General features: G+C 46.8%; 1 protein-coding gene across 2 annotated transcripts in view; it reads right to left on the reverse strand.

Annotated features, from left to right (window-relative positions):
• CWF19L2 (CWF19 like cell cycle control factor 2) overlaps positions 1-18,111 on the reverse strand; it is a 102,722-nt gene that overhangs the window by 60,830 nt on the left and 23,781 nt on the right. For both annotated transcript variants that reach the window (XR_013620969.1, XM_068132171.2), the window contains exon 3: positions 8,532-8,645. Coding sequence is in view for 1 of the 2 variants with exons in the window: in XM_068132171.2 (XP_067988272.2) it covers positions 8,532-8,645 (114 nt within the window). In the remaining variant the exon portion in view is untranslated. The remainder of the gene's footprint in view (positions 1-8,531; positions 8,646-18,111) is intronic.

The following is an 18,111-nucleotide window of genomic DNA, read 5'->3' on the forward strand; positions in this document are numbered from 1 at the left end:
ACCCCACCACCAATCGGTGCAGTCACCATTGTTCATTGGAATAAAAATAAATTCGACAACCCCTAACCCTGCAGGTGTCTCTTGCTCTTCTTGTGGTGCACTTGGTGTTAATTAACAGTGGTTCACCTTTATGGCATAGGTGCCACGTTGACCCATAGGTCCTTCCACGGGTGGTGCTTGGCCGCAAAAGAGCTGCGGTCCATTGTGGGTGGCCACAAACATTGCGGTCCATATGGTGTATCGATCCAGGCAGCCAACAGCGAAAGTGCAGGCCCACAACTGCGTAGCCAGCACCTCTCTCTCCTCTCTCTCTACCCCAAAGCCAGATCCTCGGAGGTGGGAGACAAAAGAAGAAACAAGTGAGTAAGGTGGTAAGGGCGCAAAAGTGCACGCAATATAAGGTAATGCACACTGGGGGCACATGGGAACCAGGTGAGACAGGTACGTTCCTATCGTACGCCCCCCCCCCCACCAGGTAACCTACATGGCCCCTCCCTTACCCCTTACTGTATCCACAAAACACAACACTACCCATAAACATCTACTTTACAAATCAACAAACATCCCTACTGTCTTCCCCGTTCCTCCCATAAACCAAATTCGTCTTCTCTCCCTCCTAACCAATCAAATTTGCCATTTTCAACTCTCATCAAAATTTGCCATCTCCAACCCAACATCATAATTTGCCATTACCAATTCATCATCAGTCCCTCCTAGGGAGGGAGAGATGGAATCACCCCAATGTCTCATCCACGTCGTGATGCGTCTCACAAATCCACACAGCGATTCATCTCCTGCAACAAAACAAAGAAAACACAGGTGTGGAGTCATCATCATCACCACAGGTAAGTGGCTGCGTATGGTGCGACAGGTTCATCAATCCTAACTATCTCCTAAATGACTTTAACAACTTTACACTACCCGGGGTCTCTCTCCGGCCAAACCATTGGCCCTCTTACACTATGGGTTCTAAAAACCAATTCCCATTGGCCAAACTGTGGTGCTCTTCAATTTGGGGTCTCACTCCCCCGATTCATCTCCCGGTGCCCTCGCACAATTTCTGGGCTGCGGCGTGTACCTCTCCCAGTGGGTCTACCCACCTGCACACCTCCACCACTGCAGTTGCCTCCGAGCTTACCTGCTCCTTGCCCTAACCTAACTACCTGGGGAAGGCCCTCTGGCACTCTCCCCACTCGGTGCCCTCTCTGGCACTGGGCTACCCGGGTCCATCCTCCGGATCCTCGGGCCCCATCCACAACTCTACCGGCTCCCAGAGCCCACCTGCGGCCTCACCTGGCCGACATCCTCACAGTGGTGGAGTGCCCAACCAACTACACACACTAACAGGCTACACGCCCAGCCATTTCCACAACACTAATGCACCCATTCACAACACCATTCTGCAACCGCACCACAAATGCCAATATTCAACCACAATTTACCTGCACCCTCTACCTAACACTTACACTACCCGCCCCGGGTGCTCGTGAAAGGGGTCCACTCTTCCCCCATCCACACCTTCGCACCATGCACACCACTCCGTACCACTCACTCCAACTCTCTCCACACACCTGTACCTGCACACCTGTGCTCTCACACCTGGTGCCACCTGCACCCTTCTCTCCCCAAGCGCATTCGCGCTGATCCACACACTCACTACTCATACACTGCTCCACACACCTGTCCAGTTGCACACCTGTGCAATCACACCTGTTCAATTCTCACACACACGGCATCATCTCAGCTAACTACTCCCTTCTGAAACTTGCGCTTCCCAGTCGTCCCTTTAACTATTGCGCTCCCTCGTCATTATAATCCACACTAATCTACCTGCGTCCCCACTACAGGTATCAGTCACTAACTAATCTTAACGTTACCTAATGTCAATCTTCGCTAGATCCCTACACACAATATCCTAACCCACCCGGGCTAGTTTTCACTGCCATACACCCCATAAACTATTGCGCATTTGCCCCCACATGGGAAGGATGGTGGATTTGCCATCCCACCACATCGGGGGTCTCTCACTACCAATTTCGCACATCAAATTGCAACAAATTAAAAATTTGCCAATCATCTGCCAATCACTGTACCATTACCAATCATCACTCTGCCAATCCTTTGCCAATCATCAAATTTTGCTTTTCTCTAATTTTGGGTCCAAAACACTAACCTCATCACCCAGTCGACTCACTAATACCTCTCGGTGCGCCAATCCCTGTCCAAAGCCCGGCTTCGTAAAGCCAAGCAATGGATGCTGGTTGTTTTGTGCCAGCGGCTGAATGCGTCCGGCACTCGGTGCAGGGACGGGGGCTTACCCGGGCCGAGATCCCACGCATCACCTCGGCGCGGAGCCATCCAATGTCCCGATCTCGACCTGCCGGCACGTCTCAACAAAAAGTGGTCGCCATGACGACCCTTTCTATCGGGCTGCCAGCTCCGCCTAGTGGAGCACGGACGCGGCCGTTCAAAGCGAGGCCCAGCACGCACCGAGGGCCTGCTTCGGCTAAAAGTCGCTCTAACCTCTAACCCGTGTAACGTCGATGCTTCACCTGGACGCTTACACCCCGCAGCCCGTTCCTTGCTCACACATCCAGCTGTGCCCATGCTCCTCGTACCTTTCCTTACACACCCAGGTACACTCATTCCACTCACAGCCTTGGTCACACACCTGACCACCGAACACCTTGGCACACATTCGTTGCTCGCACACCTCACCAAAACACCTCTTCGCGCCCCCTCCTCAGTCACCTCCTCTGTGACAATCACAGGTGTGCTCTCATTCGCACACCCAACCACGTGCCTCACCACCAACTCCAGCGTGCATTCCCACTCACGCTCTACCATTCCAGGTGTGCATCCTTCCATCCCAGGTGTACATCCTCGCTCACCTGTCACAACTAACTCACGCTCCATGTCACTCTCACTACTTTCACCTCCATTCCTGACAGCGCACTCACCCTTACTCTTGACAGCACACTCTTTCCCCATGCACCTGTCCGTCACACACCTTTCTCGCGCACACTCTCCCGTTACACCCTCTGTAACACTCACCACAGGTGGACACTCTTCCTTACTTCTGACAGCGCACTCTTTCCTCATGCACCTGTCCGTCACACACCTTTCTCGCGCACACTCTCCCGTTACACCCTCTGTAACACTCACCACAGGTGGACACTCTTCCTTACTTCTGACAGCGCACTCTTTCCTCATGCACCTGTCCGTCACACACCTTTCTCGCGCACACTCCTGCGCACACTCTCCCGTCACACCCTCTGTAACACTTACCACACCGCGCTTCCATGTGCTCCCTCGCACACGCGCTACGACCGACTCACTCTCGCCAGCACCCTCACTACTCCTTGGCACGCACTTTTTCCTCACACACCCCAGAGTCGGACTTTCTCGCACACCTCCTCTTTCGCACACCAGACCTGTCGCACACTTCACCAACGGCCTCTCACGAACACCCGGATCCAAACCAATCCCCAAGCTTCTTAAATCCCCTGGCGCATCATACGCACGACCATATTGGTCACCACTTACACCGGGTCCTCTTCCTCTTCGCTTCTCCTCCATCACCTGCGAATCCCTCATCCGGTTAATGAGCACATCATCACGATCCAAACACAGACTTTGGACCAATTCTTTTATCTCCTCTTTTATTTCTTTCTTATCCCCTCTCCGTCGCTTCTTAATTTCGCTCATCCCTTCTTCCACTTCTTCTAGTTTCTGCTTCACCTCTTTCATTCCCCGGTACGTCTCCTCAAGCTCGTCCTCCAAGGCTACCTTGACCGTTTCCAGGTGCGTCCTCACCTGCCGGTCCTTCGTCTCCATTACCTCTATCACCTCGTCCAACCTCGTTGTCAGTCCCTCACGTACCATCTGACATTCCCTCTTCGTCGCTACCAAGTCATCTTTTAGTTCTTTCTGTGTCGCCTTTAAACCTCCTAATACCGCAGTGTTCCTTTGAACCTGCTCCACTAACTCCGTCTGTCCCACCGTCAGCTGCTCCACCTCCTGCGTCAGGTCCTCTATGCCCCCTTGTAACTTTACAGTCGCCTTTCTCACCTCCTTTTCCATGTGCTCCTCACAGTGCCTCACCTCCTCGCGCACTCCTCCGACCTCCTCACTCACTCCTCTTCTGATCTCCTCTCCCATCACTTGCATCTCCTGCCCAGATGCCACCCTCATCTGCTCCATTTCCTCCCTGTGAGCATCCAGTTTGGTTTCTACCCCTATTCTGACCCCCTCTATCTGCTGCTCCATTTGTTTAACTTCCCTTTCCGCTTGGTCCCTCATGTCCCTCAATTTGCCTTCCATACTGTTTTCTAACCCCTCTAACCCATTTTTCACTCCCTCTATCTGATTCTCCTGGGCAGCCATTCTATTTTCTACCCCCATTAACCCATTTTTCACTTCTTTTATCCCGTTGTCTAACCCCTCAAAATTATTGTCTAACTTCCCAAATTTCTTGTCTAACTCCTCAAAATTATTGTCTAACCCCTCACTGGTACCCCTCGCTTCGTCCCTCATTACCCCCATTTGCTCACTCTGAGCCCTCGCTTCGTCCCTCATTACCCCCATTTGGTTTCCCATTACCCCCATTTGGCCCTCCATTCGCCCACTATCAGCCCTCATTCCCACCATTTGTTCCATAAGGGCCCTCATTTGCAGGAGGAAAAGGTTCGAATCCACCAGGGGCGCTGCCGCGGGCGTGGACGCCGTGGCCACCTCGTGCGTGACAACGCTATTTTGCGACCCTGCCGCCCTCACTGCTTCGCTCTCCTCCTGTCCCTCATGTCCCTCAATTTGGTCCTGGACCGACCCTGCTTCACTCTCCCCTACCGGACCCCAGCCGTCTTGATCCGCCATAGCGCGACTTGCAAAATTCGAGTTTCGTAAAACAAATACAAATTTCGGCCGCTCCAAATTTTGACCAAATTTTTTTTTTTTTCCTCTATTCGTTTTTTTTTTTCAAAATTTGGTCGGGCCTCGAATCTCACTCCCGACACCAATTGTTACAGATACGACTTTGATGGTATGGTGGGCCGAGCGGGATGGCCGCCGTATCCGTACAAGTTACCCGATTGTGCCCGAACGTTGACTAGCCGCGCTATGCTGGCTCAATAAGAAAAAGAAGACACCCGGCTGGATTACAATCACACAATACGACACCAACGTTTCGATTCTCAAGTATATTCGTACGGAAAAGGTTAGATTACAGGGGCTAGAGGTATATTACAGGAAGACAGGCACTTAGACACACTCTTATATTAACCCCGGACAGACGACAGACACACGGGACAAAATGCTGACTCACACGGGGGTTGATGAAAAGGACAGCGGGTATCGATGGCTCAAGGTGCACTCCTGGCTCAAGGCAGAATCGACTCGGTCCGGTCCAGAGATGCGGGGAGGTATCGTCGCGCTGGGGGTGGCGGTGGCTTCTCTCTCCAGTCTCCAAGCTGAGGCGCATCTGACGTCACATCCGGCGCGGGGCCGCGTATATCCGGCGGGGAGTGACACGCCCTCGGCTCGTTAGCTCCGCCTCGTGGAATCGGCACGTTGCTTCTCATTGGGTGCGTGCGGGGGGGGTTACTGGCTCCGCCCCTGACGAGGAGCTGACAGCCAGCCCCTTCGGGGTAACCCCGTGGAGCGCATGGTCTGGAGCTAATCGAGCCGGTGTGAGGACGCATCCTCCCCCGCTCCGCCGCCATCTCCTCTGTTGTTGTTGTAATTGTTGTTGTAGTTGTTGTTATTGTTGTTGTTTGGGGAAGAAGATGGGAGGAGGTATGGGAAAGGTCCTAAACTCACTACTGGTGCCATATAATCACATTCTGGTGCAACGAAGAGTCATAATTAATGGAAACGAGGCCTTAACTGACATAGATTAAGAATAACTAGGAAGATGTCCGAAAGTTGTCTACGTGTGGTGCGGTGGACCTGGGCACGACATTTAATGGGGGAAGAAGGGGAAGGTCGGCTCTACTGATTGTTATTTACATGCAATGGGACTAGGGAATGGGGGATTGGGGAAAGTTGGGGAGTATTGGAGAAAATAGGGGAATATTTACAAGCGGATATGGAGGCCAAATTCCATATTCGCAACAATATATATAGAAGATTAAAAACACCTCACAGCCACAAAACACGAAATTAAAAACACTTCACAGCCACGAAACACGAAATTAAAAACACCTCACAGCCACGAAACACGAAATTAAAAACACCTCACAGCCACGAAATTAAAAACACCTCACAGCCACGTGATTTAAAAACACCTCACCACCACATAATTCAAAATACCTCACCACCACGTATTAAAAACATTCACAACCACGTAAATAAAAGTTTCAGGGAGTAGTTCAGTGACAACAGACACTGCCCAGATATGTAGATATATAGATAAATAAACCTGAAAATCGCAGAGCCAGAATTATTTTTTGGTCTGGGAAGCCCATGCGAGGTTTCTTCTTCTTCAGCATCTCACAACACTGGGTGAATATGCGATCTTTTTTTTAAAAGTTCGAATTTTGCCAAATCTGTTTTGTTCGTTTGTTAATATACCTCAGTCATTGACAAATCTGGAATTATAATTTTATTTGAGGTTCAAATTAACCCGGGACAATCGGGACATTGTGTCAAACGATGCCTGCAAGTCTGTACATGTGATAAATAATTATTAATCGTCCACAGTCGAAGACTCTTCTTCTTCACGCAATAACAACTTCCAGCTTACAGATCGTACATCCAATCATCTTCAAATTTTGCACACTTGTTACTCTTCATGACTTCTACTACATTATGAAGTTTCACATCGATCAATGAAGTGGTTCAAGAGATGTAAATGTTTTTATTATTTGCGTTTAATTAACGATATCTGCCAAACCACGTGACCTATCGCAAATTCCAAAAGGGCATTTTAGTGGACTGATATGCTGAACAGATTTGTGAAGTTTCCCCTCGATTGGATCACAAATGAGGGAGGAGCTCGGTTTTAAATGTTTGTGCTTAAAAACGTCATAACTCTGAAACCATGTGATGCATGACGTCATGCTCGTTGACTTTTTTGTTCGTCATGGTTATGCGATTCTGCCTGCAAAGTTTGGCCTCGATCTGTTCAGGCGTTTTGGACAAAATTGGATTTTAGTGTTTTTCACTCAAAACAATATGGCGGCCGAACCACGTGACCTGTGACATCATGATTACCATTAAAATATTCTGCAGACCGAGTCCCTCCTCTGGTAAAAATTTGCTCTCAACCGGTCCAATTATTGCAGAGAAAATGGTTTTTAAAGGAAAACAGAAAAAATAATTCCCAAAAAATTCCTGGATCCGGAATAATTTCCTGAGCTTCACCAAAAACTAATCAATTCTTCCTTATCCCAAGTGCAATAATCCCACCAACTTTCATCCAAATCCGTTAAGAACTTTTCCAGATATCTTGTTCACAAACACGCGCACACACACACACACACACACACACACACACACACACACACACACACACACACACACACACACACACATTACTCCCTGGCGGGAGTAATAACGAGAATGGGACTCGTAGAGCGGATAATCTCACCTTGTGCGTTCATTCTGAATAAAAATACCATTGTTGACTGAAACATCGTTAACTGAACACGCTACTGTTTATGGCCCACTGCTCTTATACCGTATCATCCTTGCACTCTATTATGTCACATAACTTCTTGGCATAGGTTATGAATGTCATGAAGTTAATTCTTCCCTCACATCGGGTCGTAGATCAGATATATGAAGTTTCAGGTTTTTTGGATAAGGATTTCGATTCAACCAATTATGGCTGGGCAGATGACATCATTGTTCATCATCGACTAAACTGACACCCCTCACTGGCTTTGCTAGTGGGGAGGGTGACTGTGTGACACCCTGCCAGGACTAAGAACAACACCTGTCAAAGAGCGGATGAGCTCCGGTCGGGAGCCAACTGCCATCCAGTAAGGAGATGGTGACAGTAAGGAGACATCCTAAAAAACACCCATCCGGTATGGACCGATTCAAGTCATACCAAAGAATATACGAAAATGGTACGTGCTGTTTACACACACACACACACACACACACACACACACACACACACACACACACACACACACACACACACACACACACACACACACACACACACACACACACACACACACACACACACACACACACACACACACACACACACACACCCACCCACCCACCCACCCACCCATAGTCTCGCATCCCATTTGGGGTGAGGATAATACAAACATTATCTATCAGGCAAACAATTCTTCAACCACCATGATAAAGCATCCTTCAACATAATCCTTTATGAAAAGAGCAAACTCAAAGTAATGACAGGTTTTCTCAATGTACAGAACTGCCTCTTTCAGTGTAAGGGAAATGGAGAATTTTGAAATGTGTAAATCATATCATTTTTATAAAGTGACAATCTCTATGTTTTAGGTAGCAATGGCCCATAAAAACAAATGCAATTAAATAATAATACTCACAGAAGAACTATGGCTCGAGCTTGCTGAACCCTTAACCTGGTCCTTAAGAACCGCCTTCTTCTTCTTCTTTTTCTTCTCTTTTTTTGACTTTTTCTTCGGCTTGCTACCATGTTCCTGGAACAGTAAAGATACGGACAAAATACGGTAACTTTCCATGTCCAACCAAGTAAGAGGTACGTTTTAATATATTAATAAAACTGAAAAATATACAAGGCCGACGTAAAACGTCATGTTTCAGAAAGTCACGTGCTCTGACAATGGCACAACCGTGAGAATATGTTTGGAAATATTGACAAACACAAGTCTATTAAGGCCACGAAAAGACATTTGTGTTGGCAATGCCGAATCCTAAAAACAAATGTGGATGAACTTGCAATGCTGCTTCAACCTTTAATTTGTAGAATGTCCGTTAATTTGTAGGCTCAAGTGACCCATGTGCTGTTGGTTGGTTACACCTGGCGTGAGCTGCGACGTTAAGGTATCAACAGACAGTCAGTGCATGGGTATTGTGGGGTGTGGGAGGATGGGGTGGGGCATCGATGCAAGGTGTACTGATATGACGTCTCCTCTATGAACTATGGCTCGAGCTTACTGAACCCTTATTCTGGTGTTTAAGAGTCTCTTATTCTTCTTTTTATCTCTCGATCTTAAGTCGATCATGGTTACACACTTTAGTGGAAATAGCAGCAGATTTAAAAGAGCAGTTTCCACATACAGTGACCGGAAAAGGTACTCACACCGACCTCCGACCCTGACCAATAATGCCACATTTAGATGAATTACGAATTCCGGGAAAAAAAAATTCCAAATGAACTTTTTATTCATAACTGAAGAGACCTAACTGAACACTTATAGGTAAAGGAGGTTACATGTTAGAAATACCTGCAAAAACAGGTACAAAACAAAATGCACTGGTTGCAAAGGTATTCAGCCCCTCAGGTCAGTATTTGGTGGAAGCCCTTTTGCAGCAATGACTGTTGAGTCGTTTTGGGTCGGTAAAGAATAGTAATCTTCACGTGAAAAATGCTCTAGTTCTGCCAAGTTTGATGGGGATCGTTGATTGGCTGCAATCTTCAAGTCTCGCCATAAATGCTCAATTGGGTTCAAGTCATAACTTCGACCGGGTCACTCAAGAACATTAATTTTCTTCTCATTCAGCCACTCCATTGTGGCTTCAGCTTTGTGCTTCGATTCATTGTCCTGCTGAAATGTGAATCTCCTACCCAGTTTCAGATTCATGGCTGACTCGAACAGGTTTTCATCAAGGATTCTCCTGTACTTTGCACCATCCATTGTCCCTTCTATCCCGACAAGCTTGCCAGTCCCTACTGATGAAACCGGCCCCATAACATGATGCTGCCACCAACACGCTTGATAGTAGGGATGGTGTTGATGGTGCGATGTGCAGTGTTAGGCTCGCACCGGACAAACACTTTGAATTTAGACCAAAACGTTCAATTTTGTCCCGCCTGACCACAAAACCTTTCTCCACATGCCTGTAGCATCATCAAGATGCTTTTTCGCAAACTCCATACGAGCTTTCAGATGTGCCTTTTTCAGGAATGGCTTCTTTCTTGTGAGCTGTCCATAGAGACAAGCTTTGTGAATGGAATGGGTTACACAGGGCAAAAATAAAATAAAATACGTTTCGTCTGCTACTAATGGAAATGCAGGCGTTTTTGGCTAAATCTGGGCAGCCAATTTCAAATCTGTAGTCAGAATTTAGCCAGCACGTCAGGTTTTAAAAATATGTATATGTATTGTTGCAGTTTTGTGTTTTTACAATAAAAGGTTAATTTACCCTCCTAGTTTAGTTACACTACAACAGGTAGCCTCGTTTAAAGCTGTTATTTCATAGTAAATGTAAGCGTAGACCTTTCCTGTGTTTTGCGTTGAGTAGAATAATGAGAGTTAGGTCCTTTACGATGCTTATGATGCGTCGATGCTTTGGGTTTTGGCACAAAATACCACGAGGCCGGCCTGAACAAGTCGATCAAGGCTGAAGGAAGGCGGGGCAGGAGGAGTGGGAGTGACCAGTAAGCACGAGCCGCCAATCAGGGCTCGAGGGGAGTGGCTTACCACTGCGGCAAAAGGCGGGGTTTGGAACATTCGATGCGGGCTAGGGCGGGGCCAATATAACCCTGTGCCCGGAGCCCCCACCTCAGTTATGAGAGGGGAGCGCTGAGTTATGAGAGTCGGTTCGGAGCGCTCAGTTATGACAGGGGATGCGCCAAGTTATGAGCTGGAGTGCCGAGTTATGAGCCGGGGTCCTCTGTTGAGTTACGAGTTGAGTTCTCAGTTGAGCTGGAGGCAGATCCCTGCCTCAGTTGAGTTCTCAGTTGAGCTAGAGTCAGATCCCCAAGGAGACACGCTGTGTCAGTTACGAGAGTGAAAGCGTGCAGTTGTATTAATCGCGCTGTGAAAGACAGCCGTGCCGGGCCATAGATGCGCATATATTCTCCTGCCTGCCTGCCTTTGCTGAGATACGCACCGCGAGGATTTTCCCGCCTGCCTGCCTGCCTTCGTCGGGATAACTGCCGTGACCGCCAGAGGGCCACGTCGGGTGAGCTGTTCCTGGACGACCAAAGCCGGCGCGTTCAGTGCATGAACAATTCTTCCTTCATCCCCCTGTGAGTGTGAGTGGGCCCATTGTCTGGGTAATAAGTAAGACTGCTTAAGACTGCCCTGTGTCTTCTTCTTCTACCACTGTACATTGTGTAAATAATAATAATTAAATCTGTTATTCCTTTGATTCGACCGCTTTTGTCTCTCCATCATTGACTTAGCATGGTACGAATTATATCGCTCTGATCGGGTTCCAATAGCAAGGTAACAGCATGGACCACGTGGTACGCCATCTGCTCGGGTGTACTCAATTACGCGTGGTTCGTGCGAGACTCGATCCCCGCTTCTGCGGCGGCGTGGGTACTTAGGTACGTGCGAAAATTGTCCCGAAACCCTTTTCCACGTCTGACCGGAAGTGGCGACTCAGTCTCGCGGTTGCGAAGACCCAAGGAGAACAAGGGGCTTAATCCCCCCTTGGTAAGGGAACGGGCTTCGCAAAACCGCAACATTTGGTGTCCGGGAGTGGGATTGGACCTGGAGTGCGCTTCACGCACTCGAAATTACGAGCGAACGAAATTTAGTTGTTAAAGCCAAATTATATTCGTACCATGGCTGCCCAAGGCGTTCGAATGCCGGTGGGGGTAGAAGAAGAGAAATTAATGACTCAGGACCTGCAGAGACAGTTGGTAGTGGAGGCTGAAAAGGGTGCGGCAGCTGGTAACGAAAATGGCGGCCCCTCGTACGTGACGGCGAGAGCCGGGCCCGCAGTGCCAATGGACCGGGGCCTTTTTATGGTGCATTTCAGTGCATATATGGAGGGTGACAGGAATGGAATGAATGCATTGATGGCTACCCAGGGGATCGACGTGGAAAAATGGAGGAACGAAGCAAGGTATAACATGGATGGATTGCGTGAGCAAATGAACGTGAGCGTGAGCATACGTGCGAAAATTGTCCCGAAACCCTTTTCCACGTCTGACCGGAAGTGGCGACTCAGTCTCGCGGTCGTGAAGACCCAAGGAGAACAAGGGGCTTAATCTCCCCTTGGTAAGGGAGCGGGCTTCGCAAAACCGCAACAGTATTAATGATACCCGGCATGCTATATTAGATACTTTTTTCAACTATTGTTGAAAGTGGCTAACAGTGGCCAAAAATATTGGCACCCTTGCACTTTTTTCAACTAACTCACAATTTTCTCGAAAAATAAGTTGAAATTGACAAAAGTATTTGGTCTCCACAATTCTTTATTTCACTGTTAATATTATAGAACCTTTGTTTTTGATTCATAAGTTAATATATCCTTATAAATCAGAAAATAAAAAGAAATGACTGACAAAGTTATTGACACCTTCGACTTAATATTTGGTAGCACAGCCTTTGGACAAAATAACTGCAATCAAGCGCTTCTTATAGCCATGGATGAGCTTCCGACACCTCTCTATTGGCAGTTTGGCCCACTCTTCTTGTGCAAACAACTCCAGTTCTCCCAGATTTGAAGGGTGCCTTCTCAAAACTGCTGTTTTCAGATCTCCCCACAGGTGTTCAATGGGATTTAGATCTTGACTCATTACTGGCCACTTCAGGACAGTCCAGCATTTTGTCTTGAACCATTCCTTAGTGCTTTTTAAAGTGTGTTTGGGGTCATTGTCCTGCTTCAAGACCTATGACCTTCGACGGAGACCAAGCTTTCTGACACTGGGTTGAACATTGCGCTCCAAAATGTCTTGGTAATCTACTGATTCCATGATGGCCTGCGCACATTCAAGGCACCCAGTGCCAGAGGCAGCACAACAACCCCAAAGCATCACTGAACCTCCTCCAACATAGAAACATGGAGATGATGTGCTTTACCAAAAAGCTCTAATTTGGTCCCATCTGTCCACAGGACATTCTCCCAGAAGAATTTTGGCTTGTTCAGGTGTGTTTTGGCAAACTCCAGTCAGGCTTTCTTATGTCTCTCTCAGTGGGGTCCTCCTGGGTCTTGTACCAAAGAACCCCCTTTCATTGAATTGGCGACGGATGGTGCGAGTTGAAGCTGTCGTACCTTGGGTCTGAAGCTCAACTTGAATCTGTTTGGCAGTTGATCGAGGTGCTTTCTCCACCATTCGAACAATCCTTCGCTGCAATCTTAGATCAAGTTTTCTCTTGCATCCACGTCCAGGGATGTTGGCTACAGTGCCATGGGCCTTAGACTTCCTGATAACATTGCATACGGTGAACACAGGAACATCACAGTCTCTGGAGATGGACTTGTAGCCTTTAGATTGTCCATGCTTGGCTACGATCTTGTGTCTGACCTCCTCAGACAATTCTCTGGTTTTCTTTCTTTTCTCCATGCTCATTGCGGTACACACAGCGACACAAAACAGCAGAATGACTCCTTTCCTCCATTCAAACTGGTTGAATGAGTGATTTTTATATTGCAGGCACCTGCAACTCACCACAGGTGTGTTCAATTCCAGAGTAAAAGAGAATCACCTGCTTGAAATCTAATTATTTCGAACAACTTTCAAAAGTTGCCAATAATATTGTCTGGGCCATTTTAGAATTTCTGTGTGGAATAAGCTAAGATTTAGTAATTTTTTCAGCTTTTTTTTGTTTTGTTCAACACTTTGTGGATATGTGGATACCAACACAATATGTGGATACCAAAATATTTTTTAATTTCAACAATTTTCTGGAAGAAATGTTGCATTATTTGAAAAAAAGTGCAAGGGTGCCAATATTTTTGGCCATGACTGTGTGTGTGTATGTATGTATGTATGTATGTATGTATGTATATATACTGTATATATATATATATATATATATAATTATATATACATATATACAGTAATACCACGGCCTACGTCATTAATTGGTTCCATAAGCCGTGACGTAACTCGGTTTTTGACGTAAACCGGGCGTAATGTCTTAAAAATGCCTTAAAATGAAGACAAACCCCGTAATTCGTAAAACTAGAGTAAATAACTGGAGGAGGCTGCGGCTTCGCCCTGAATCTTTGCCGCTCCCCGTCGGGAGTCCCTCCGTTGTTTTCTATCGGTCGGGTCTTCTCCTCGAACGGGGTGACCGGCACGGAAGTGTCGACCGTGAGCTGGCTTGTGTGCCGAGTGGCTCTGCGGCCCGCTTCACCACGGCATGCTTTACCCAACGTGTCCGAGCAGTTTCACCGATGTTCGTGTCGTGTCGTCTGTGACGAACGAACGAGCTCAGGGTTCCGTGAACCCGGCCGCCCGGGGATCGACGCTTGCCTCCGAGTCCTAGGCGTGCCCCGTCTTTCCTCGAGCGGCCGAAGTTGCTTGCTTCTTTATTTTTGGACGATGCGATATACGCAGAAACGACGACGTACAGGCAGGCATTTGCAAATCCATGCACATGTGCACATGCACACGTCGATCGGTTCTTTACAAGGATATGCATCAAGGGTATCTACTTGGTAGATCTACTACAAAAGTGCAGCCGCACCCCTCAGGGTTCCTGCACACTCCCCTCAACAAAGGATATGGGTCCATGGGTGGGGAGGAAAGACAAAGCAGAGGTTAGCAGGGGAAAGGGTGCAAGGGTACACGTCAAAACAAGGTAATGCAACATGAGGGGCACGGGAGAGCGAGTGGAGAAAGCTCGTCCCTAGCCGTTCGTCACCCCCCATGTCAACCTACACTACCCTTGCCCCTCCCTGTATTTACACTTTACAAATTCCGTCTCTACCGTCTTGTCTCTTTCTATCCCCCTTTATGCCAAATTCGTTTCCAATCCCTCCCAAGAAGGAAGAGATGGAATAAACACAATGTCTCACCCACGCCATGATGCGTCTTTCATTCCAAATCATCTGCAAAACCTGATGTGGAGTCCTGTCACCTTGGTGAGTGGATGTGGATGGTGCGAAGAGATTTCATCCTAACTATCCTTCTAATTGACATTAACTCTTTAAACTACCCAGGGTCTTGCCCTGCCAATCAATTGGCCTCTTTACACTATGTGGTTCTAAAAACCAATTCCCATTGACCCACCCTGTGGTGCCCTACCAAATTTGGGGTCTCACTTCCCCCTTTTTTCTATCTGTGCCTTCGCACAATTTCGGGGCTGGGTTGTGTGGCTCTACCAGCAGGTCCTACTTACCTGCGCACCTCCGCCACTGAAGTCGCCACCCGAGCTTGCCTAGCTCCTTCAACTACCCTAACTCGGGGAAGGCCCTCCTGGCTCTCTCACCCCTCTGATGCCCTCTCTGGCATTGGGCTACCTGGGTCCTCTCTTAGGATCCTCGGGCCCCACTGAACTCTACACTGAACGCTACCTGGCTCCCAGAGCCTACCTGCGGCCTCACCTGGCCGACAGACTACCAGTGGCGGAGTGCCCATTTAACCATACTCACTAATTAAGCCCACACGCCCAGCCATTCCACTCACTCATACACTCCTCAGAGCAACAACTTGCTACTCCCTGCAACACAGATGTCAATTTCCAAACAATTTACCTACTCCCTCTACCTAACTTTAAACTACCCTCCCCGGGTATTCGTGAAGGGGTCCATCCTCCCCCATCCACTCCTTCGCACCATGCACTCCACACCACTCAATCCACACTACTCACTCCACACACCATTTATTCCCACACACCAAGTATTCTCTCCATTTATCCACTTGCACCCCATGCAAGTCAAACACTCAACACCATTACACATGTCCTCAAAACACCACTCATACACTTTATCTGGTCATCCCAGACCATTGCCTCATTTCACCAAGTTCAACGATAACCAGATTCTCACACACAACCATTCTCGACCAATGCCTCATTTCACCAAGCCCAAGGGCACCCACAATTACACACACACAGCATCATCTAACTAACTACTTCCCTCTAATACTTGTGCTTTCCCTGTCTTCCCTTATACTAAGCACTTCCCTCGTCATTAACATCCTTCTAATCTGACGACGTCCCCTCTACCTGTATCAATGTCTCTACTTAAATCTCGGTCTCCTATTGTCATCCTTCTAAATCCTTAACAATATCCTAGCCCGCCCTCGACTAGTTCACACTGCCAAACCCCATAAATCTACTGCTCCTTTGCCCCAACGTGAGGGATGGTAGAGCTACCATCCCTCTACATCGGACACTATCTCCCACTATCACCCCCCAGTCCTCTCGCACTATGAGCCCCCGTCATTGGAGGTACTGGGTCCTGCCTATATATATATACAAACGTATACTGTACGTCCGAGCCGGCATCGTCATGTTTTGCCGTTGCCACGTTACGTTGGTTGTTTTACACAGTAAAGGAACCTTTACACAGGAAAGGAATAATCACAAAAATACCAGCGAAAGGCAAAGCAAGCACGCGACCGCAGCACAGGACAAAATGCATATGGCGTCGCCATTGTTTTGAATGAGAACCAGCAGCTACGCGTACCTATACTGTACGTACATTTTAAAATATTTTAAATGTGCTTTTTATTGTATTTTAAATTGTTTCGATCGTTAAAACATCAACGTTAAAAAAACCATCAACGATCGTTAAAACATCCAATCGTTTAAATTGTTTAATTTTTTTCACATCCGTAGGAGTGACGTAAAGTCGCACATAATGACGTTCGTTGAACTGAAATTTACCCTAGAAGAGTGGCGTAAAGTCGGATTTGACGTAGGTCGAAATGGCGTAAAACGGGGTATGACTGTATGTATGTATATATATATATATATATATGAATGATCATTTTAAGGCCATTTTCTCCGCTATAACGGGGGTTAGCCTTGCGGGCCCCATGACAATCATGGTTCCCTGTTTGAGGCAATGTTTTTATGGCCAGATGCCCTTCCTGACCCCAACCCTTAGTCGCCTCTTACGATGCGCAGGGATGCGATGTACCTATTCTAAATCGGGGTCCACACCGGGATCATTCACCCCAGCAAGCTGGTACTCAATTTGCCGACCTCGGAAGGATGACAGGCTGAGTCAACCCCCCTGGTGTTAATTCAGCGATCGACCGGGATTCAAACTCAGGATCATAGGATCCCAAGCCAGCACCCTAACCGCGAAGCCAACACCAGTCATGTATATATATATATATATATATATATATATATATATATATATATATATATATATATATATATATATATATATATATATACATACATACATATATATATATATATACATACATATATATATACATACATATATATATATATATACATACATATATATATATATACATATATATATATATATATACATACATATATATATATATACATATATATATATATATACATATATATATATATATACATACATATATATATATATATATACATACATATATATATATATATACAGTATATATATATATATATATATATATATATATATATATATATATACATATATATATATATATACAGTATATATATATATATACAGTATATATATATATATATATATATATATATATATATTGCTACGGTTTTGAGATTGGCACATTGAAGTTTTTTTGTTGAATGTGTTTTAATGAATGTTTCCCCCTGTACTGTCTTTCCCTCGTGGTCTCCCTGTGCTGTCTTTCCCTCGTGGTTGTCAGCTCTTTCACGAGCCTTGATTCAGTATTTAAAAAAAAAAAAAAAAAAAAAAAGTCATTAAAGGTTATGGGTTGCCCCCCATAGTTAGTCACACGAACAACATAAAGGACCATTTGTAGTATAGTTATGTCTTAGTATGTGTAAGAATAGGCAATTTCCCCTCTTAGTGCCTGCGTTGTGTAAAGACAGGAAAATAGGCTTTACCTGCCACCGATTTCCCAGCCACCCTAGCCTCGATCCAGTTTGTTAAGCATTGGCTGCCCACTAGTCGAGTAACACGAGGTCGGCCTAAAAAGGGTGGGGGCGGCGTTGAGATCGGAGCGGCAGAGGCGATGACGGTAGGAGCCACCAGCCAATCAGGACTCTAGCGGCATGACGTGAGAGGGCGTGGTGAGGCACGTCTGGTGAGTTCGAGAAGGTTCGCGAGGCGTGCCTA

This window comes from Myxine glutinosa, chromosome 12, assembly GCF_964187855.1.
Source record: "Myxine glutinosa chromosome 12, kmMyxGlut1.1, whole genome shotgun sequence".
Classification (NCBI taxonomy): Eukaryota; Metazoa; Chordata; class Myxini; order Myxiniformes; family Myxinidae; genus Myxine; species Myxine glutinosa.